At 51.4% G+C, this 22,981-nt stretch overlaps 1 protein-coding gene across 2 annotated transcripts; it reads left to right on the forward strand.

Annotated features, from left to right (window-relative positions):
• The first annotated feature begins 293 nt into the window (after positions 1-293).
• On the forward strand, positions 294-22,981 carry LOC125712760 (ephrin-B3-like). Of its 2 annotated transcripts, XM_048983178.1 has the most exons (5): positions 296-1,368; positions 10,613-10,908; positions 18,668-18,760; positions 20,179-20,244; positions 20,898-22,981. In XM_048983178.1, exons 1-5 carry the CDS (start codon positions 1,247-1,249, stop codon positions 21,314-21,316), a joined length of 996 nt encoding a protein of 331 aa, XP_048839135.1. In that variant the 5' UTR covers positions 296-1,246; the 3' UTR covers positions 21,317-22,981. The 2 variants fall into 2 exon arrangements, with proteins under 2 accessions (XP_048839136.1, XP_048839135.1); XM_048983179.1 differs by lacking the exon at positions 20,179-20,244 and having other exon boundaries at positions 294-1,368.

Raw genomic sequence — 22,981 nt, forward strand, 5'->3', positions numbered from 1 at the left:
GTGTGTGTGTGTGTGTGTGTGTGTGGCAACCCGACAGGAAGAACGGCGGTGGACTGAGTGCCGAAGTGCAGCGCTCGGGGTCCCGGGGGCCAAGGCTCTCCTCCAGAGGAGAAGGGGTGAAGGGAGGTTGGAGGGGGCAAAATGGGGATAATGAGGAATTTAAACATACACGTGACACTGTCATTTAAAAGCACGCGGAGGGAAAGTGTTTCCGCCGAAGACAGGAGCCGGTTTCGTACCCCCTCCCCTTTTTAAGGGCTCACACTCACACACACACACACACTCTCACACCTCTCACTCCCTCCTCCCAGCTCCTTTACGAATCTCCCTCCCCCTTTCCTCATTCAAGCCGCTGGACCGTCATGTACCCGGAGCGCTCCTCAAGTGCGGGGATCTGAAGGCGAAGACGCCGAGGGAGAGCGTGTGTTGGGGGGGCCGGAGATCACCCCATGAGCATCTGCTTAAAGCCCCGTTATGGGAAATTATTTTGCGATTACGGTATTTTGCTTTTTAAAAATAATGATGGTCTTTTAACTTGGCGGTGTTTTAACCCCGCTTTTCGCCGATGATCTCTACATCTGTATTCAGATTTGTAAATATTTACGATCGCCCTTTTATAGGGGCGTAAAAAGTAAAACAATCGACTTTCCAGCAGAAGGGACCGGTCGGATATTTGCGAAGAGGCGAAATGTAAAGACTAAACAAAAATAAGAGTTGGAAGTACCCAGAAAGGGTGTGAAAACAGCCCGCATCACAACCAGTGCTTTTTGTTTGCACACTTTGTGTATATCTGCACATCCATAAGAAAGACGAGTGTGACGAGAAATAGAGGAGTCGAGCTGAACCCGAGGAGGGACAAAGGTACAACACTTAAGAAGAGTGTTTTGTAAACGAGAAAGACCTGTTCGCCCCCATTTCCCCCACAAACGAGACTGAATTAAATCCCGAACTCACAAATGAGTTTGTGCAAGGCGCAGCAAAGAGCCCGTTTCGCGAAATCTCGGCGCTGAAGACACTGCGTGTTCATCCAGGATCCACGCTTCTCCTACCGCCAGGGAGGTCAAACTTAAATCATGCCTTTTTCCAGGGTTTGGACAGCTCCATAAAATATTCTCTTTATTAATAAAATCTTTCGCAGTCGCCGCATTTTCTTCATATCATTGCAAACTGCGGTCCGCTGGTGGGGCACTTTGTCTGAATCTGCCCCAGTCCGAACTGCCCCGATTAGGGGAGCCGCGATCCGGGGATGGCGACGCCGGCTCGACATGGCGCAAGTAACCTGAGTCTCCTAGCCGTGTTCCTTATGGATATACTGGGCATCTCGGCCACCAACATGGAGCCCATATACTGGAATTCACTGAACAAAAGGTGAGCGCTGCACTTGCATACACGGTACCCGTAAGGTACCTACGGAAGTGTTTCTATTTATTGAACACGTACACCTTCAAAATCTCTTCCTACCCGTGTACAAACGTCGGACAAAGTATTGATCCTGTTCAGGTTCCATAAAATATTTCCGAAAAACAACCCATTAAATGCGTTTATCATCTGTTCTGTCGGGTCCGAATTTGGACTCCGATGTGGGTACTTTGTGCGGTGATGTGCTTTTGGACGCATTATTCACAAAGTACAGCAGTTTAGTCCCGGAGGCGTGAATTTGACACCAAGTATTTGAATGTTCGAAATGCATTGTCTGCTTTATCCGTAAATCTACTTTTGGGTGCGTTTGATGAACTGCCTTTAAGCCAGAAGGTTTTACAAGGTCTCACGGACAGATGCACCCTGCTTGCCTAGAGAGGTTGTAGGTGAAGGACCAGGTTAAGGGACACTCGAGGGAATCTTAGTTCCCACAGGGACAGGAATAGCCTTTGATCTTATCTCTCCATAACATCTACTGTCTGTACTTTGGAAAAAAGTGTGCGATGCACAATCACACTCCACATCGTCATGCCTCGGACTTCTTAGCATCATGGGTATGCTTTTGATTTCTTCGGCCGCTGAACCAGGCAGACGGCACCCTTGGGAGTTGTCCACTGTAGCGCCAGGTTGGCAGTAATGCAGTGCGTCTTATGTGGTGAGCTGTGAGCGATTGGAAAAAACAGGGTGACTGTGCGTGGTTCTGTCACACATGGACCCACTCGCCACGAACCGTCCGATAGCAACGGCTGTGCTTCCGAACCGCGACAGCGCCGAACGAATCCGCAGGAAGCGGGAAACGAGAATGCGAGATTCTAGATGAGGGATGTAGGTCAGCCCTAGAGTGTGGAGACCACTGCGTGGATGTGCATCATGTTCTTGAAGTCTGCGTGCATTTCACGCCATCTTCATGGCTTTGGACTCCTGACCTGGTCATGTCTGAGTGATTCCTGCCCCCCTTATGGCATGTTACTCGGTAAGATATCACTGCGATGTCCCCTTGAAGTCATGCAGCACTTTGCACGTCGTCGACAACCAAACGCGCGCGATCTGTTCTCCACGTCCCTCCGCCGGGCGACAGGACAACCCGAGTGCTTCTGCCCTGCACTTTGGGGCACATTGTAGTACAACCCACCACCCCCCCACCACCCCAACATGCATTAAAAATTAATCCCCAGCATTTCAATAATTAATGTACCGGCAGCTAATTGGTTGCAGATAAAAGGCCGATTAAGTAGGGTAAGTGTTTCAAATTAAAACATTTTAGAAGTCAAAGGAAGAAAGAAAGAAAATCCCATAAGGGGACTGGAGCTGCAAGAGAGATGTGGTCGTGGTGTAAAGACCTCACACTCCCATTTAGAGGCGCGTGTTGGGCACAGTGGGGGGTTGAATGCGGAGTAGGTCATTTGCACATGAGTTGGAAGCCTGTTTTGGGATTTAGGAGGGACACCTCGGGGGGGTGCTAATCGAGCGTTCTCTAACACCTGACTTGTCGTAAGTTTGCTTATTTGCTCAGCTGGGTTCGCTGCAGGGAGGCAGGCCTCCTCTTGTAGGTGGATCTCCGCAGTTTCGGTTGGAGGTTCTGGGTCTACTGGTTTTTTTTAGCCCCTAGCAGGTGGCGCTTTTGTTAGCAGGTGGTCGGTGGTGTTCTGCAGGACATGCGCCCTTCTTATCCTGCCACCCCCCCCCCCTTTTTTTTTTTACGTCCTTCTTTGTCTTAGCATTCTCAGGCCTCTCCACCTCCTTTGTCTGTTGGGGGGGGGGGAGTAGAACCATTCTCCCACCACAGATGGAGTCACTTAGTCTGCGCCCCGCGTCGTAAACCGGCCGGATCTCGCCCCGCTCGTTTTTCGCCCGACGGGTCTGTTTTCGCTTTGCGAGTTTCCACAATAAAGACGGAAACGCGACAAGACGCCCAGCGCCAGGCCGGCACGCCGGGGCGCTTCTGATGGTTGCCGACGGGAACGTGCAGCACCTGTGAGATATCATCAGGCTACGCGCCTTCAGGGCCGTGTGTTCCTCTGTCTCGGCTGTTTTGACAGTTACAGGTCTGGGAGGTCAGGAATCTGAATGTCGGCCTCCTTAGCCCCCATGTGGTAGAGCAGGCTTTCTTCGTGACACCAAATACCTCCCGCGTTCCGTCTCTTAATGCCAAATGTCCGTTTGTTTGCAACATAAACAACTTTGTCATGCTTTTCTTGTTCCTTGTGTTCCCAAGTTATAGATTCTTTTTTTTTTGTCACATTCCTTCATTTCTTTTGATTTTTAAATCCGATTGTTAATGACCAGTTCTGTCAGCTCTGCGTCTGCAATGCTTTTGATTATAGATATCCTGTCTTTTTAAAATTTCTTGAGGAATTTGCAAGAGATAACTGGATTTTTTTAACAGATAATCTGGTTTTTGTAGTTTAATTCTGGGAGATGCATTTTGTTTTGTTTAGATCTCACTAGGCGTACTGTCTTGTTCTGAAACCTGCTTGTGTTGAACGTTCCACTAGTTACTGAACTGGATGATCAGTTAGACCAGTGTTTCTCAACTCGGTCCTCAAGGATCCCCCAGACTGTCCACATTTTTGCTCCCACCCAGCTCCCTGCCAGACTGTCCACATTTTTGCTCCCACCCAGCTCCCTGCCAGACTGTCCACATTTTTGCTCCCTCCCAGCTCTGGGGGTCCCCGAGGACCAGGTTGAGAAACACTGCGTTAACCCGTTAATTGCTCTGAGGCAGCTTAGTTGATTATGCCTGGTCTCCACTAGTGTTTGCAGAGGGTCACTCTTGATGTGTAAGACCAGTGGTGTCTCCTGGTAAGTGGTTAAAGATATTTTACGCAAGTTTTTCTCTACCAAACTGTACCCCCCACACACACACATATACAGACACATGGGTGTGCTGAGAAAATATGAGTTTTGATTTGCGGATGATGTGTCTTCTCAGTTCAGGGATCAGGCTAATCATTCTCCTAAACCCTGTTAGACTTCTCTAACAAAGCCTGAATCCCGCATCCTCTCCTGGGAGACCGATCGCGCTTGCCAGCCCCTCCCTGCATTTCTAGCTTATTACAAGATGCACTGAGCTCTTTGAGGAAGAGTGATGGATGAGGGGGAGAGAGGGATGACTGTGGAAATCAGAAGGATGGATTTAAGCCCTTTTCACTGGTGAGGAAAGTTGCAAAAGTTTCTGTTAATGCGGGTGGTGTGTGTGGACATGCTGTGCCATGTAGGATCGTGCGACAGGGCGGTATTATCCGTACGTGGCGATATCAGACAAGTAACCCGGTGTCGGTATCTGACCGTGACCGAACGATCGACAATTATCGCCAATTATCGAGGAAGTAAGCTTAGGCGACACACAGAGCAACATTTATGATTTATGATTTCAGTTGAGCCTTCTAACCCGCGTTTCCGATACAGTTAAATGCATATTATTTTCGTAACTCCATGTCTGGTACATAAAGGTATCAGTGTATGTAGCTTCAAGGGTACGATATTAGGGTTGAGGGCCCAATGTGATTATGACATGCTGCCATGGGGCCCAAAATCTCTAGCAACGCCCCTGTGTAGGCTATGGATTCTCAAACCTTTCAACCACACGACCCCCAAAAAGACAGCGCCATTGACCCGTGGGCCCTTTTTTCTGACCTGGGCGGTGAGGGGAGGGGAGGGGAGGGGGTCCCCTTCACTAGATTTTGCTGATTGGGGGAGGTTTTATAGGCTTATTGTGGGAATCCTGTCACAAGCCCTGCTTCAGCAGCCCCTGGCCTTAAACATCAGCCATCAGCCATTACGGTGGTACACGTCTATTCCTCCCCTCTGCATTTATAGGTTTTTCATTGATACACGGAGAGCATAATGCTTTCTAAGATGTTACACAGCGGAAAAAAAGTTTTTGAACCACGGTTTTAGACAACATGTTTTTTCAATCGTGATTAAATCCAGCCCGCCGATCGATTGACTTCCACCGAGACTAAAAATCGATGATCAGCCCCGCTGATCAGCACCCCCCTCCCCAAGTAGGCAAGGTTCAACGTGGGCAGTTTAGCAGATTACCCATATATCGTCCCCCCCCCCCCCCCCCATGTTTTCACATTTTTCTTTTGACTAAAAAACATGTGCTGTCTGTGTAGGGGGTTGTTGGACAGCTCGATATTATCAATGATATTAAAATTGAAATATCACATAATGTTCTCGTGGACGTCGCCCAGCCGTAGTGCTGAGGTTTGCCTAACCCCCGCTTTGCGGTGTTGCTGTTCGCCGTGACACAGTCGCCGGGTCTCGCTCCGCCGGCTGCCTCGTGCCGAGAAGCCGTGTGTATGAGTCACATGCGTCCATGTCCATCCACTCGCTAGCGTGTGAATAGGTCCCGGGGATCCGCGAGGGTTCCGACCCGCTCTGTGGAGCACCCTGCCCATCGTTCCCCTGCCTGACATTGCCGGCATGAGCTATTTCTGTCTCCGCAGATTGTGTCTGCATCCTCTCCGTGCCTTTTCCCCTGTCTGCCCGGGGGGAGGGGTGGCTTGGCCCGGACCAGCGGCCACTGGACCACGCATGATCATGTCAAGCATGGCGACTGGGGGACGTTGCAGCTGTGTGGGCTTTCTCGGGCGTTTGAGAGGTCTCCATGTGTCCGTTTCTGTTTGAGTGGATCTGTTTCCATCTCCCCTTCGCTGTCCCCCGCATGAGAGGTCCGTCCCGGCCTGCCTGTACGCGAGGTCTCCATCCCAAGACTGCCGCCACCCTCCCAGTATCATTTAGTCCTGAGACCATTTCATGTTTGATTCTAATCATCTCGCATTGTTGTAGCTGCCAGTCACTCTGAAAGAAAATCCATCAGCGGAGCCTCTGCTCATGAATATTCATGGGAGAGCATTTGCCCGTGAATATTCATGAGCCGGGCCGGCGACCGGAGCCATTCTGGCACAGCGTTTCAGCGAAGGCAGCCGTACAGGCAGAGTCTGTGCTCCGTGCTCCGTGCCAACACTCTGTCGCCAGCAATACCCTAAATATCACTCTGTTTGCGTGCGAGCGCAGGGGTCAGCGCCGACTGGGGAGTCTTTAGCGTCCTCCGCAGTCACATGGAGCCTGGAGCGAGCCAGGGCGTTTTCCCGAATGGGCCGATAGCGATTAGATTCAAATTCAAATCGACAGCGAGTAGCTTAGCAACGGCAGACGGGCCAGCGGCGGGGATGGAGCGCCCACACTGGACAGGAAGTCCTGGCACGGGGGCAAGTTAGGTGTGCAGCTGGGGTGGCACTCAGCCTGTTTAATTTTTCATTGGTTCTCCTATCAGTGTCTCGGAATCGGGCCCAACATAAGCGTGACGTGATTTTCACATCGTCGGCTGGCCGCTGCAAAGGGCGTTAGGAAGGTTAGCGTGACTGTACCTGGGTGGGCTAAAGGAGACGCTAATCGCTGGCCTGTTTAGGGAGGTGCGGAGTAATGCGTGATGGCGTGCGCGTAGGTGCCGTCCGTCGTGAACGTAGCACTGGAGAAGAACGTGAGTCTACACTGGCATGACTCAAAAAGTGAAGGCTGATGTTTTAGCCAGGAAACGGTGCTGGGGCAGTGGTTAGTACTGTTGCTTCACACTTCTGGGGGGGTTGAATGTCCGCCCCAGCTCTACATGTCCATGTGTGCATATTCTCCCCGTGTCCATGTGGGGTTTCTTCCAGGTGCTCCGGTTACCCCCCCCCCTCCCCACTCACAGTCCAAAAACACTCTAAGGTGAACTGGAGTTACCAAACTGTCCGTAGGTAAGAATGACAAACCATCCTGGGTTTTCCCGGCGCTGACCCCGTAGCTTCTGTAAAAGGTTCTAGATTCCCCACGATGCAGCATAGCGGGCATAGAAAGTACATGGATGGATGATGTAAAACTCATGAAAAGGGACTGAGAAGTTATTCAGTGTCTGACGGCAGAATGATCTTTCCGTTCGTTTCATTGCAGGTTATAATCTGACTGTATGTCTTCCAGTCTGTCTGGTTGTGCTGGGGTCTGTCCTGTAGGGGGCGGTAATCAGGAGCCATTGCTCCTGGCACTCCTATCCGTTGTTGCCATTACAAAGCCTGCAGCTGTACCTCTGTCTGCCACGTAAGGAGCAGAATGAGCCTGGAGTTGGCGGGTGACGGGGAGCTCAGCCCCACCCTGGCGCTGACTCCGCCCAGCGCTCTACAGCGTCCGCCATGGCTGTGGAAGCCCAACGGCTGCTGGTACATGTGGTGAAGAATACAAATGCATTCATTTTAGGGAGAGAGAACAGTGGGGGAAACAGGAGCCGGGAATAGCGCTCTTCCGAAGTGCTGTTTCCACAAACAAAGGGGAAATTGTATTTTTAGACCTTTTTCATTTTTAATTACTGCGATGATGCCTGTTTGTCTGACTCCACTGCTCCCCCAAGGCTGTTTTCCTGAGGGCCCAGAAGTTTCATTCCTGCGCTCGTTTTCGCGGCACTTACGCGCAGTTCTGATCCCTCCTTTGTCTGGTGGCGGTTTCCCCGTCTGTTTGCTCGTAGACGTGGAAGGATCTGAAGAGTTGAAAGTCTGCGTCTCCGTCAGCCCGGACGGTGGCAGAGCTGCGGCGGGCGTCTGCGTGAGACGGGAACAGACACTGTGCCCTGACGGGCCGGGGTTGTGCGCCAGTTTCATCAGTCATGAGCTAATAAAAGAATCTTAGAAACCTTTGAAAAAAATTTATGGTGTGTGATTTAACAGAAAAGTGTCTGGGTGCTTGTGGGGGTGGGGGGGGGTAATATTTATACTTCTCAAGGTTGATCGGGGACGGTCTGTGGGCTCACAGGCGTGGTAAGAATGTGTCTACCAAAATTTATACGACCCCCCCGTGCAAAAGGGCTGAGGCACTGCTGGCCAGATGCATTCAATACCATACCACTGGGCTTGAGTAGAATATCCAGCTGTGTGAAAGGGAGACTGTGCTGTTCTGATTGGTCCTCCAGTCTTCTCCTGCAGCCCAAATGAAGCACTTGGGATGACTAGATCTCTCAGTTGCCCATAACTTGTGTTTGTATGTGTCTATGGAACAGCTAGCCTGTATACTGCATGCACAGCGACTGACCGACCGACCCTCCTATATTTAATTTGGTTACATTTTCCCTCCCCAATAAATAGACCTTTGTATTTAAATTATTATTAACTTATGTGTGTGCCCCAATATCAAACTTTTCCTATGGTTGGATGGATGGATGGATGGATGGATGGATGGATGGATGGATGGATGGATGGATGGATGGATGGAGTGGTGATAATAATATTCACAATGATGTGAGACGATCACCAGACGATTTTGGAGCATGAATGGCCAAACTCCCCATGTACACACTCTCCTTCCCGCACAAACAGATTAGCAGACAGGATTAGGCTGTGACAGGAGAGGGGCTAGACCCCCCATGCTGGCCCGCTCTGGGGTACCGGGTGGCCCTGTTGGCATGGGCCCTGCTCTCCCCCGGCCATGAGCGTGCACACGTGAGCGAGAGTGCCCGAGAGGCCGTTTCTCGCCTGGGCACACCAGGGGATTGGCTGCTGAATCAAACAGCCGTGTTTACATGCTAAATTTGCAGCGTTTGCTCGGTTCTTGGCGGGCAGGGCTTTTGGATTCACAGGGGAGATGCACCCCAAGTTGGTGGTTAAACAGACCATGTGTGAGCCTTAGTCGTGGCAGCGGCATCAGCGATAAACACACGTGTACGTGCGCACATTTGGGGAGGCTCCCCCGCAGTGGCTGACTGTCACATGCCTTCTATTTATGTCCTGGCTCTCCCATTTCCTGCAGTAGGAGATCCCGCCCATCCATGCACCCCCCCCCCCCCACCGTGCTCACGGTTGATAGGAATGTTGGCAGTTTCTCTCAGTCACAGCAGAGTGCCCGTCAACAAAAGGCGCTATTTGATACTCCAGACTCCAGTGCGTGTGTATGTGTGTGTGTGTGTGTGTGTGACTGACAAGCGCACACAGATCCCAATGCCATCAGGTGGTTGATCGTTCCAGAAAGGTCCCCACCGCATGTTGAGAGCCCATAGTCAAAAACGTGAGGCGTGCTTTGTGGGCGGTGCGCTCCCTTGAGAGCGCCCTGATGAGGCGGCCGTACACAGCCATGTCGGTCTGCGAGGTCTTTGTCTATCTGCAGCCCTCAGTATTGCCTTGGGGTAAATATCACACTCTCGGCTCCAATGAAAGCAAGATGAAGAGAGCTCCTTCAAAATGTCAAGCTCTCAGTTTCACCCAGTGTGAGGAGAACAGAACTTTGGGTAAATATTGAGCGTCACGCGTCTCTGAAGGTCAGGGGAACAGGATTCCTTATGCTGAGGAAGACTCCGCGATTTCCAAGGTCCTGACCTCTCCGCCCCCCTCCCCACAGATTTCCACTTTACATTGACTCTGCCGTCTACCAGCACTTTGTCTTATTATTGCCGTTGCACAGTCACTGCCACTGTTACCAACACTCATTATTTGTCTCTGGTATTTATTATATACGGGGTGGCATGGTGGTGCAGTGGTTAGCACTGTTGCCTCACACCTCTGGAACCCGGGCTCAAGTCTCCGCCTGGGTTACATGTGTGTGGAGTTTGCATGTTCTCCCCATGTCGTCGTGGGGTTTCCTCCAGGTACTCCGGTTTCCCCCCACAGTCCAAAAACATGCTGAGGCTAATTGGAGTTGCTAAATTGCCTGTGGGTGTGCATATGTGCGTGACTGGTATGTGAGTGTGCCCTGCGATGGGCTGGCCCCCCATCCTGGGTTGTTCCCGCACACAGCCTCGTGCCTATTGCTTCCGGGATAGGCTCCGGACCCCCCACGACCCAGTAGAAAAAGCGGTTTGGAAAATGGATGGATGGATTTATTATATACCTTTATTTTACCTTTTTATTCACTTACCTGACACTTGTATCTAAAGCGACTTACAGTAGAGGGAAGTGCTACAATGTATGAGTGCATTCTGGGATTTGAACGCAGCAGCTACACCTACATCACACTCATGTGTTCTGGCTGCTTCTATCACTGTTTGCTTTTACATTGTGTGTCAGTGTCGTATTTTCTGCACTTGTCCTGCCTGTCCACGTATGTTACGTATGAACGGTATGTAGCACCGCGATCTGGGGAACCCTATTTCGCATCCTAGTGTGCTGTGTTATGGGATATCATTGGTGCGGCAGTAAAGTCCCACTCACTTGGCATCATCTTCCCGCAGGTTTACAGACAGCCGGGGATACATTCTGTATCCGCAGATTGGAGACCGACTGGACCTCATATGCCCGGGTTCGGACCGTCCTGGACCGCTGGCGCCGGCAGAGTATGAATACTATAAGCTGTACCTGCTGTCGTCGCGAGAGCAAGCAGACCACTGCGAGGTGACTGGCCCCCCCAACCTGCTGCTCACCTGCGACAAGCCCAGCAGCGATACGCGCTTCACCATCAAGTTCCAGGAATTTTCGCCAAACCTGTGGGGGCATGAGTTCAAGACCATGCAGGATTACTACATCATAGGTGAGGGCTCAACTGGAACTAACCCAAAACACGAGTCGGGTCCGATGGTGTCACCATCAAAGCAAACAGACTCCGTGAATTATTTCGATAGCTGAATGGGAGATGCCTAGTCTTGGGATCACATGCACGTGTGTGTGTGTGTGTGGGGGGGGGGGGTTGTATTTATCACATTATGGGGACCAAATGTTCCTACAATGCGATAAAATCTGTTATGTTTCAGCTTGCGGGGACATCTTTCTGGTCCCTACAATATAAACCTCAATTTTCTAAAAGAAAATGAGCAGCATTGCTGTGAGAACATAAGAGATAATGCAAACCAGAAGCTCCTCAAGCCAAGTTTGGATGTTTGAGTGTGGATGGTGTTCCAGTGTAAACTAACCCATCTGGTTGGTGTTCCTATGTGAACTAACCCATGTGGATGGGTGAACTGGGTGTCTTCCTTTGTGGTGTGTGTCAGTGGGTAGATGTTAGATACCAAAATGGCACCAGAGATGCCTTCTTGTTGATGAGATTCAAAAAAGAAAAAAGTGTCGGAGGGAAATAGCATCAGTACCAGTATTTGTGTGTGTGTGTGTGTGTATGTGTGCGTGCATGTGTGTGTGCGTGCGTGTGTGTGTGTGTGTGTGCATGCATGCATGTGTGTGTGCGTGTGTGTGTGTGCGTGCGTGTGTGTGTGTGTGTGTGCGTGCATGCATGTGTGTGTGTGTGTGCGTGTGCACATGTACGTTAATGAAACTCCCCCTCTGGGAAATTACTGGTAATTAACCTAACTTGCCATTTGTTCATTTATTCTGTACAGCATTAATGAGCTGAAACACAAGCGGAGGAGAGGGAGTCTCCAGATTCCCTCATTTCGGCACAAAGCGATTCCAGCGTAGTGTAGAGCACCTTCACGTGCCGGGGGGGTCAGAACAGGTGCGGGCGGCATCGGCGGAACTGGCTGCTCCTGTTTCCATGGGAGGGCTCAACCGGAATTTACCCAAAACGCGATTCGGGTCCGATGCCGTCATTATCAAAGCAAACAGGCTCCGTGAATTATTTAGATGGCTGAATGGCGGATAGCGTATCGTGTGATCACAGGACTGTGTGTTTGTCTGTGTTATGTATACATAACATTGTGGGGACCAAATGTCCCCACAATGTGAGAAACACCAGTCATTTTGGCCTTCTGAGGACATTTTTTTCAGTTTGGAAGTGTGGAAATTTTGTTTTGTTACTTATGGTTAAGGTTAGGGCTGGGTCAGGGTTATGGGTGTCATGATGGGAATTATGGTTAGTGTGTGTGTGTGTGTGTGTGTGTGTGAGAGAGAGAGCGGGTATACCTATCCTTAAGGGGAGACAATGTCCCCTTAACAGGATAAAACTCTATTTTATAGAAATCAGTGATTGCTATGAAAAAACTAAAAATGCAAAAACTCTTGTATTTTGCTTGGTTACTTATGGTTATGGTTAGGGCAGGGTGGGGGTTAAGGTTGTCATAGTTAGCGTTAGCATTTTTCCCATAGAAGTGAATGAGTGAGCCCCACAAGGATAGGTATACCCTACATGTGCGTGTGTGTGTGTGTGTGTGTGTGTGTGAGAGAGAGAGAGATGCTGCCTTTCATGCTGGCTGTTTAGAGAAATCTGGAAGGTTTCAATAATTCAATAGTGTCTGATATTTTATTTATCAAGGTTAAGTTGAAATGACAGTCGGTAAGCAGCCTTTTGGGGTATGAACATTGTCTTTGTCTTTGCCATGTGACGTGTACGAGCGCAGCGTCGAACGTCGGCATCCCGTCACACGGTGACCTGCTGAATGAGAGCAGTGTGTTTTAGGTGAACACGTACCTGTATTCACGATGGTGGTGTGAGTACATGTCAACCGTGATGTGCAACCGCGAGCTAATGTGCGTTTGCATTCATCTGCTGTGCTTTTCAGTGAGTATAAAGCTCCGGGGGGCAGATGGTGGGGGTCCCTGCATGCCGTGCAGCTCTTCCCTCTTCTTTGGGTGCCTCTCGTGTTGTGTTAGGCGCTCCACCGAGGGGGCGGGGGGGTTATCGGACAGTTTGTGCCCGGTGAGAGTGGTTTTGCGTGCCGCCATGGATGAATGAGTGCCTATGGATCTGTTTTTGCATCTGTGTGTGTTTTGTAACGGCACGCCAGGTGAGGTGTGTATCAGGGAGGCCTGGTTTGTGTATTTAAATATCACCTGCCCGTGTCTTTAAGTGCGTGCCGACAGCACACTGGACATTTGACGCGTGCGGAGAGGCACTGTTACGCTCTTGGTGACCGTCACACCGGCGGCAAGAGGAAGGAAAAAATACCCCTGGGGTGAGACTGATGTGGTGTGAGGGGGGAGGAGTGAGAGGAAGGAGTGAAAGTGGTTATAGTATCCACTGGGGGGGGGGTAGATGATGGCAAGAGAGAGACCCTTATGTAGTGTGGGGGGAGTGCGTCCGGAGCATGGGGGCGTGTGTGTGCAATGTGGGGGTGTGTGTGCGGAGCGTGGGGGCGTGTGTGCAGAACATGGGGGGTGTGTGTGCGGAGCGTGGGGGCGTGTGTGCAGAACATGGGGGGTGTGTGTGCGGAGCGTGGGGGGCGTGTGTGTGCGGAACATGGGGGGTGTGTGTGTGCAACGTGGGGGTGTGTGTGCAACGTGGGGGGTGTGTGTGCAACGTGGGGGTGTGTGTGCGGAGCGTGGGGGGTGTGTGTGCAACGTGGGGGTGTGTGTGCGGAGCGTGGGGGGTGTGTGTGCAACGTGGGGGTGTGTGTGCAACGTGGGGGTGTGTGTGCGGAGCGTGGGGGCGTGTGTGTGCAACGTGGGGGTGTGTGTGCAACGTGGGGGTGTGTGTGCGGAGCGTGGGGGGTGTGTGTGCAACGTGGGGGTGTGTGTGCGGAGCGTGGGGGCGTGTGTGTGCAACGTGGGGGTGTGTGTGCGGAACATGGGGGGTGTGTGTGCAACGTGGGGGTGTGTGTGCGGAGCGTGGGGGGTGTGTGTGCAACGTGGGGGTGTGTGTGCGGAACATGGGGGGTGTGTGTGCAACGTGGGGGTGTGTGTGCGGAACATGGGGGGTGTGTGTGCAACGTGGGGGTGTGTGTGCAACGTGGGGGTGTGTGTGCGGAGCGTGGGGGGTGTGTGTGCAACGTGGGTGTGTGTGTGGAGCGTGGGGGGTGTGTGTGCAACATGGGGGTGTGTGTGCGGAACATGGGGGGTGTGTGTGCAACGTGGGGGGTGTGTGTGCGGAACATGGGGGGTGTGTGTGCGGAGCGTGGGGGGGTGTGTGTGCAACGTGGGGGCGTGTGTGCGGAACATGGGGGGTGTGTGTGCGGAACATGGGGGGTTTGTGTGCGGAGCGTGGGGGCGTGTGTGCAGAACATGGGGGGTGTGTGTGCGGAGCGTGGGGGTGTGTGTGCGGAGCGTGGGGGCGTGTGTGCAGAACATGGGGGGTGTGTGTGCGGAGCGTGGGGGTGTGTGTGCGGAGCGTGGGGGGTGTGTGTGCGGAGCGTGGGGGCGTGTGTGCAGAACATGGGGGGTGTGTGTGCGGAGCGTGGGGGCGTGTGTGTGCAACGTGGGGGTGTGTGGGCGGAGCGTGGGGGTGTGTGTGCGGAGCGTGGGGGTGTGTGTGCGGAGCGTGGGGGTGTGTGTGCGGAGCGTGGGGGCGTGTGTGCAGAACATGGGGGGTGTGTGTGCGGAGCGTGGGGGCGTGTGTGTGCAACGTGGGGGTGTGTGGGCGGAGCGTGGGGGTGTGTGTGCGGAGCGTGGGGGCGTGTGTTCTTAATCTTCCCACTAAATGTCATGCGGCATGAGGCCCAGACTAATTGGGCAGAGAAGCATCTACCTGTGATCCTGTCTGAGCCACACAGCGGCCCATATGAGCCAGCAAAGTTCCATTTCACGTGGCTTGGGTTAAGTCCCCACAATGTGATAAAAACCTGTTAATTTGACGCTGTGGGGGACCATATTTTCAGTAAGCTCAGTTTTATAAAAATCAGTGAACGCAATCAAAACACTAAAAATACCAAAAGTCTTGTATTTTGTTTGGTTACTTATGGTTAAGGTTAGGGCTGGGTGGGGGTTAAGGATGTCATTGTTGGGATTAGGGTTTTGCCCATAGAAATGTGTGTGTGTGTGGGGGGCATGGAAATGATTGTGTTTGGGATTATGGGGGGGGGGGGGGTTAGCAGCTGTTTTATTAATAGAGAGGAAGAGGGAGTGATTGGGAAAAGGAGAGAGAAGGAAAGAGGGATAGAAAAGGGGGGAGGAGTAATGTAAAAAGGAGGACAGAGAGAGATGGATGTAGAGACGGAGCAGGGAGGGGAGGAAGTGATGATGAATAAAAGGCACTGATGATTGCAGCCAGATGGTCATTTACTGAAATCATGTTTCACACTCCGCTGACGCTCTTGGCGTCATTAAATGAGGATAATTCCCGGTATCGATTCATGAGCGAACATCTCACGCATATAAAGGAACAACACCACACTCCTGCACACACTGGCTCTCCTCAAACTCTCCTCACTTCAGATTTTACTGGCCCCTGTCAGCTTCTTTCCCCAAATTTGGTGACTTTTATTGCCGACGGTATCGTTATAGTATCGACGCCACTAAGGCCGGCATCATCCAGCACTGTGATCATAAAAGGTGCATCTGTAGGGTTTTTTTTAACACTTTTATTGTGGAAAGTGGCATCTTGTTGCATGTACATGCTTGGCCAATAGGTGGCATAGTGGTTAAGAAAGGGGTGGGGCGATTGATCATAAGCCACTCAGTAATCGGAAATTGCAGATATTTTCATTAAAACACTGCTGCGTGATTATGTGAAAGTGTAACATGTTGACAGAAGGCTTAGGGATGGCGTGATAATATCACATCAGTCAAAGTGGTATTTAGAAGGAAAACGAACTTTTAAAGGGCTACACAGGATTTGTCGCATCTTGTTCCCCGTCATGTTCTGTCCCCCCGTCCTCCTCTGATCTGTCCTAGTTGTGGGTAGAGTGTGGGTGGGGCTGGGCGGGATTGTGGGTTTTATATGGGTTGTTGTATATCGCGTGATTGAATTTATATTGCCCAGGCGAGAATGTCATCTTGATGTCTCGAGGTATCAGATAGCGTGGGGTTATCTACATCCTGCTTCCTGTTCGTGTGTTTGAGTGAGTGAGAGAGAGAGAGAGAGAGAGAGAGAGAGAGACCTGCAGTAACTCATTCTGCTGCATTTGTCCCACCTCCATCTTCCCATTCGGCAGCTGGCAGGTCAGGACCCAGAGCTTCTTTCTGCTTACTGAGTGTGAGTTTGTTCTGCTCTCTGCTGAACACTCCACTTTTCTCCACACTGACGCCGGGTACCGTACCTGCCCTTGTCCTGTCCTCTCTCTCAGCTCTCCTTTTTTTTTTTTTAAGGCTCTGGTCTGGTGGACAGTGGTGACGATCCTTATGTAGGTCAATGGGACTCCTCTATCTCCACTCCAAGTTCAGAGCGGTGGCATCAGCCGGCACCTTGATGGAGCAGGACCCCGTGGAATGGGACGGGACGCTTTATGCGAGAGGGGGCAGGGAGAGCTCTGGCAGCACGCGGGAGGCCGTAGATTCGGGATTACAGAGTCCCCCGTCCCCCACCCCCTTTCAACGGTGACTCACCCCCCCTGGCTTCTGGCTTTTGTTTGTCCTCTTGTGTTTCCTCTCTGAAAAGTTTGTGATGTTTCAGCTTGTCTGTTTGTGATACTTAATGGCAAAACACCAAGTTTTGGCCACGGTTTCACATCCGCCAGAGAGGAAACAAGAGCCGATTGCGAAGGGGGGGGGGGGGGGGCAGCCTTTTAGCATAACATACAGCTCAGAGAGGCTGAGCTAGGGAGCTGCCTTGGTCTGTTTCGTATTTCCCTTTTCTTTGCCTCGAGCAATGAGGAAGCACACCAAGGGCCACCTGTGTAGGCAAACGCTGGCAGGAGAAGGACGCCGACCCTGATACCTTCATCTGTGACGAAAGTGTGGATTCCTTCCAGCACCTAAATGACCGACCTACATGTTTTCTCCTGCCAACCTGTATTTTTCTTTAATGTGTCTGTGTGGGTTAGACTCTGTAACAAGGCAAACAGGTCCCTCTTATGGTGGCTTGACCTTCAGTTGAATACCCAGCATGCTTTTCAGCGGTATGTAAATGCACGGCTGTCACTCAGATGCCTGAGCGGTTGACCTTGGTTGGATGGAGTGGCACCCCGGGAGCGTGCCGGATTGGAGGAGCAGAGAGCCAGCAACTGACTTGTTCTGCTGTGGCCTGGGGAGTGACCACTCTTGCAATGAGGCTGTTAATTACTCCACATAGACCCTTTTACTTCCAGGCCTTTTCTTTGAGCAAGTTTAGGGCCCCGAATACACAACACTTGAGTGTTCAGACGCCTGCACAAAAAGAGCAATGTCTGTGAATGCCCTATCGCCACTGCTGTATCTAGGGCATTGTGGGTAGGGAACAGGGGTACCATCAAATCCCTTGTCGGGGCAGTGAGCTGCTTCAGCAAATGCCGACCGTGTGAGTGGAGGTATATCTGCTCTACACAAAATGTCTGTCAAGTGTGAATGCTGCACCTGCTGTATAAGCAGGTCTTCTGAATAACACAGGACTGTGTCAGAATCTCCCAGCATGCCGCTCTCCGACACGCCTTCGCTGGGCTCCTTGACGGCGCTGCACGCAAGGCACATCCATAAGCAAAAACCGTGCTCAGTCGTTTCCACATCGCTCCACATCTCACATTTGCTCACCCCCCTCCGCTCAGATCTGCTGCACTGCTGGTCTTTGCCACGTCCCTCTGTCCTTCTACCGTCTTCTCTAGTCCCCTGAATCCGCAGAGTCCGCCGTCAGCCTGTGCTTGTAAGCAGCCATTAATGTCTCGCGTGAGACGTCTTCTCTGCAAATTATCGCTTTCTGCTCTGCATGCAATTATCTTGACACATAACAATTAATAAACAGCCTGGTTCTGCCTGAATCAGTGTGGAGATGGGGGGGGGGGGGGGGGGCATCACATACACAGGGGGGCCTGGAGCCGAGGGCCTGTTCTGCACCACAAAGAGCAGGAGGTGCAAGAAAAGAGAGGAGGGGGAAGAGATGCTCTTACTTTACAGTGCGAAAGTAAATTTCCCGTATTTTTTTCTTGATATTTTTCTTAAGTTATTAAATTATCAAAATTTAAATTGCTCAATTTCCATCGCCTCGCCGTAGCCCGAGGGATACAGGGTGACCAAAGAAAATTAATCTTGTTTGTTGTTTTGGTCTTATTTTCATTAATATTTCATTAATATTTGATCATGCACTGGGTTTTTCATTAGTTGTATTATATTCCATATGCTATGTAAAATGGGGCTTATTTCATTTAAAAATACACGCGGGGCATTTTACGTGGGCGGGGGGCAGTGGCAGTGCTGAAGCTGTACTGGTTACCCGGCGTTAATGGGATGGATTTGCACTGGTTATCCAGCAGCAGTTCAGTGCTGCAGTGGAGAATGTCATTGGGTAGAGACTTCAGTGACTTTTTGCTGCAGTAATTAAGTGCACAGCTTGAATAGGGCTCCGACGTACCATCTGGAGCTGTGTTTTGATAAATTAAACCTGTGAGGGTAACTGTTTATGCACACGAGGAAGTTACGTGATTGGCTGGCTAGTCACCCCCCCCCCCCCCCCCACTGTCGTGTCTTTCTGTTTTGACCACTTCTGTGCTGTGATGACGCTGTTGTTCCGAAGCTGATGGCTGACTGGCTGTTTTCTGTCTGTCTTCCTCTCTTCCCCTCAGCCACTTCTGATGGAACGAGGCAGGGCCTGGACAGCATGAGGGGTGGAGTGTGTCTCACGCGAGGGATGAAGGTGGTGCTCAAAGTGGGACAGAGTAAGTATCTCCACCTTCCTGTCCTGTCACAGACGGGTTAAAAAAAAAAACACGGAAAAGCTGAAGCTTCTTTTGTTGGCGGCTTCAGAAGTATGATGATTGGAGCTGAAATCTCGCTTACCTTGGTCATAGTGTAAAGGCGAAGTAATCGCCGGTTCGAACCCGGCCACGGCAGAATAGTCACTTCTGCGGGCCTTTGAGCAAGGCCTTCAAACCCCATAGGTGGTGTTAGGGGTGGCTGCCCTTCGCTGCCAAGCTTGATCTCACCTACATATGTGTCTGTGTGTCATGGAGAGCAAGATTGGTAGGTGAAAAGAGAGTTTCCCCACAGAGATCAATAAAGTATCAGCATTATTAACATTAGTAAATAAAATATTAAGACAGGTATATAAATATGAAATTTTTAGCACATGGATGTAGACAAACAGTTAGCCGCATGATTAGTGGTGAATCATTGTGGAGACTTTGGCCTGGAAGTTTAGCAGAATGTGTAAAAAATAACTGGTCTGTCTAATAGATCATCACAGTAGAGCAGAACAATATAATTAGTGAGAAAAGTGAGGGTAACACACAGTCCTCCATCCACAGTGTCCTCGTATGAATGTCTCTCATTACTGTCGGTCTTTATTAGTCCAGCATGTAATCAGCATCTCAGCAGAAATGTCGAGATACAAAATGAGCAACGGTATGCAGTACCTTTGAGCGTGTGTGGAGTGCGGCAGTGAGGCTCGCGTCTGATTGTGCCTGTTGCATCTGTGACGTTACCTTCCTGATGTGAAACGGCTTCGTAAGGATGCGCGTCTGTCGGTTATGTGTGCGATGGGACGTGATATGATGTAGAGTGTCTGTGATGTTTGACATCGCACGGCTCATCAAGCACGCACAATAAATAATGACAATAACAATAATACACGTGATATATCCTTCTCTCTAATGTCACACGTCTGTTACACCAGTGTCTGTTACACCAGTGTCTGTTACACCAGTATCTGTTACACCTGTGATGTCACATGGTGCAACGGGGTTGTCTGTTTCTCTCTTGTTGCATCATAGCAGAACAGAGTCAGTAGGTGTTTTAGAAGCCGCTGGATGATGCGCGTCTGTTCCACGCCAGTGTTTTGAATTTCTCAGAAATGTCTTTGCCTCTCATTTCCGCCTCTCATCTCATCTGACATCCTCGCTCTCAGACTTCCAGGTGCACATAAGACAATGTACCCATGGCCTACTTGTTTAGTAATGCAGAGAATTAAGGTAACGCATTAATGCTAATGTTAGAGTCATTAAGACGAAGGGTGCAGGAGAGTGATATAAACACTGATTACTCCCCGGGAGCAGATTCACGGTTGGGGCCTTCCAGTGTAATTTACTGTGTATGGGGTCAGTTTTGATGCCCCCCCCCCCATTTTGTACCCCCATAGACCCGTATGGACTGCCCCCCAAGCCTGCTAAACCAGACTCAGGTCAGCCTTACAGCAGGAAACCAGGTAGGACAGCCATCTTCCTGTGCCACCACCCCCCCCTTTCTGTCCCGGATAGAGACAGGAATAGAAACGCTCTCACGCTCAGGCTGGGTCTGAACCAGCTCTCCTGAGATTAGTGCAGGAGGGGTGGAGAGAAGGGAAGAGAGAGGGGAGGATGGAGGTAGAACGGCAGCATCTCGAGCGGTGTCGGCGTACCCGGGCACGTGTGGCGCTCTGCCAGCGAGCCACCCGCAGTACTCCCAGTGTCACCGCGTCCGTACATAGCGGTGGCTTCTCCGAAGCGGGTCAGGTTACGCCCGCTGCTTAACAGGGAGAAGAGAGCGGCTCCTTCTGGACCGGCACTGGAGGATTATGGGTAAAAGGAAATGGAGCAAGACGCAAGGGATGCAGGGAGGAGAAAGGGGAGGAAGAGACAGGGTGGATGGAAAAACAGGGGCGGGGGAGGGCACAGGAGGGAGGAAGAGGAGGCTGCAAGAGAGGGAGAGGAAGAGAAGTGGAAAGAGGTGGCAGACTGGTCTCTGATAAGGTCTGAGGAGTGCAGAGCGATGAAGAGGCTATAGGTTTAAGTCCCCGGAACTGTGAATACGCTGAGTAGGCATGGATGTAATCCTTTTGTCCGGGGGAACCCTGTCTGAGTCGTGTTCAAATGCCTCCAGGTGCACCGGGGAACTCCAGCCTCGCGGAGGGAGCCACCGAGGGCGAGGGCGAGAACGGCCCGCTGTCTCACTCCAACGTGGCTCTGATCGCGGGGGCGGCCGGCGGCTCTGCCTGCGTGCTGCTGGCCTCGGCGGTGCTGTGCGTGGTGTGCTACCGGAGGCGCCGCAGCAAGCCCTCGGAGTCGCGGCACCCCCCGCTCTCCCTCTCCTCTCTGGCCAGCCCCAAGCGCGGGGGCGGCGCCATGGCCGCCGGCAACAACAACGGCTCGGAGCCCAGCGACATCATCATCCCTCTGCGAGCCTCGGACTCGGCCTACTGCCCACACTATGAGAAAGTGAGCGGCGACTACGGCCACCCCGTCTACATCGTGCAGGAGATGCCGCCCCAGAACCCTGCTAACATCTACTACAAAGTATGAGGGCAGGGCCTCTTGCGGGTCGTGCGCCTCTCGCCCAGCCCACTGTACCCTGCTCCCCGCCCCATTGGTCGGCCCATCAGGGCCATTGGGTCAGGAAGGCGGGGCCTCTTGCTCCTGATGTTTCTTTTTGGGCCTCCAGACAGAGGCTGGCGATTACGATCTTATGTCTGCACCAGATGTTGACCACTGGGTCCTAACCAGTAGTGGGACTTAGTAGCAAGACCCGGCCCAGCGCTGGGTTTTCAGTCCTCACCACTTCTGCAGCAGACTTTCGGGACAGGGATCTCCAGGGTCTCGTTGGGTTGAAGCCACATGAGGCGTGATCCGCTGGATCTGCCGTGTGTTTGTTCCCGTCGCCAGTAAAAGATCCCGAACTGATCCCATGCCATAGCACCAATGGCGCAAGGCGCATGCCTGCCGCAGAAGCGCAGGTTAGACTGTTCTGAATCAAGAAGAAGATCAATCACCGCAGAGGTCACACTTAAAATTACAGTTTAAGTAACTCCTTGTATTTTCTGTTGTTGTTTGAACTGTTTGAGTAAGTAGCTGTCATTTGCATACATTTTTCTCAGCTGGTGAATGTTACTGGCTGGATCTCCATTCAGTTTTGTTTAGTTGTTTTTTATAATTTTTTTTTTTGTTAATCGATGTTAATTGCCAGACTCGCCTCCTGTATGTTCTCTGGTTCTCTGTGCAGCGATACAGCTTTTGTAGTGTTCACAGTCAGGGAGGTTCACGACAGGGTCGTCCCACCATTAAACGATGCATGAGAGGGATTCGACCAGACCATGTTGGAGGGAAGAGTTGGGGAAAGAGCTCCATGGTGGAGAGAAGGTGGGACTTGGCTCTGCAGATGCTTTGTGGGAGATTTGTGAGATGCTAGGATATGTTTGTAATAGATTCTCACCTGCACACTTCACGTTCATACCCGTCTGCACCCACGCAGGGCCAGACGAGCACAGACATGCTTGAACACTCCCTCTGATGCTGCCTTCTCTGCCTTGAGGGCCCACAGATAAAACGACTAGCATGGGAGGAGCAAGGGCCAGCAGTGTGGGAAAACATCTACCTACCCAGAATCCTCCACTACAGATGGAAATTTGAGGTTACAGATGTGTCGGGGAGAGAAGATTGGGCAAGGGGAGGGGGCACACCAATGCCATTCAGGTGTGAATACACCTTTCCAGCCCCAACATGTCCCACATGTGGATCTCTGCATGTCCTCTCTTACCTGCTTAATTGGGTCAGCGAAACACTCGGCACTGCCATTCTCCCACTTCGCGTCAGGGTGAGGGGGCCCGAGTGGAGCCGTTCGGATTATTGCACATAACCTTTCGTGTCACCGCTAGTGTTGGAGTGTCAGAGTTGCATTTCGAAGTGTTTAATTTCAGTCTGGCAGGGCTAGGAAAAAAGGCGGAACGTGTAGCTTCTTCCCCGCCGCTGTGGTCTGTGTGATCGTGTTCGCCGCGTAGCGCGTGAGGGATGTGGCAGGAGACGCCAAGTACGTGTTGCTGTGCTCTTATACACTTTAAGATGGTTTCCATGTTTCATGTAACGTTTTCTCTCTCAGCCTCACCAACCCTTTGGAAAAGAGATTTAAAAAAAAAAAAAAAAAAGTTAGTATATTCCTGGAAAATCACATAAACAGACTTGTTTGAAAACCTA

The sequence above is a fragment of the Brienomyrus brachyistius genome, chromosome 18 (assembly GCF_023856365.1).
Source record: "Brienomyrus brachyistius isolate T26 chromosome 18, BBRACH_0.4, whole genome shotgun sequence".
NCBI classification, from domain to species: Eukaryota; Metazoa; Chordata; class Actinopteri; order Osteoglossiformes; family Mormyridae; genus Brienomyrus; species Brienomyrus brachyistius.

What these genes read in the sequence shown, in the direction of transcription:
- LOC125712760 (XM_048983178.1), top strand. Translation starts at nt 1,247, where the DNA reads ATGGCGACGCCGGCTCGACATGGCGCAAGTAACCTGAGTCTCCTAGCC. An exon ending in GGTGCTCAAAGTGGGACAGA is followed by an intron (nt 18,761 to 20,178) that starts GTAAGTATCTCC and finishes GTACCCCCATAG; the next exon opens with ACCCGTATGGACTGCCCCCC. An exon ending in GCCTTACAGCAGGAAACCAG is followed by an intron (nt 20,245 to 20,897) that starts GTAGGACAGCCA and finishes AAATGCCTCCAG; the next exon opens with GTGCACCGGGGAACTCCAGC.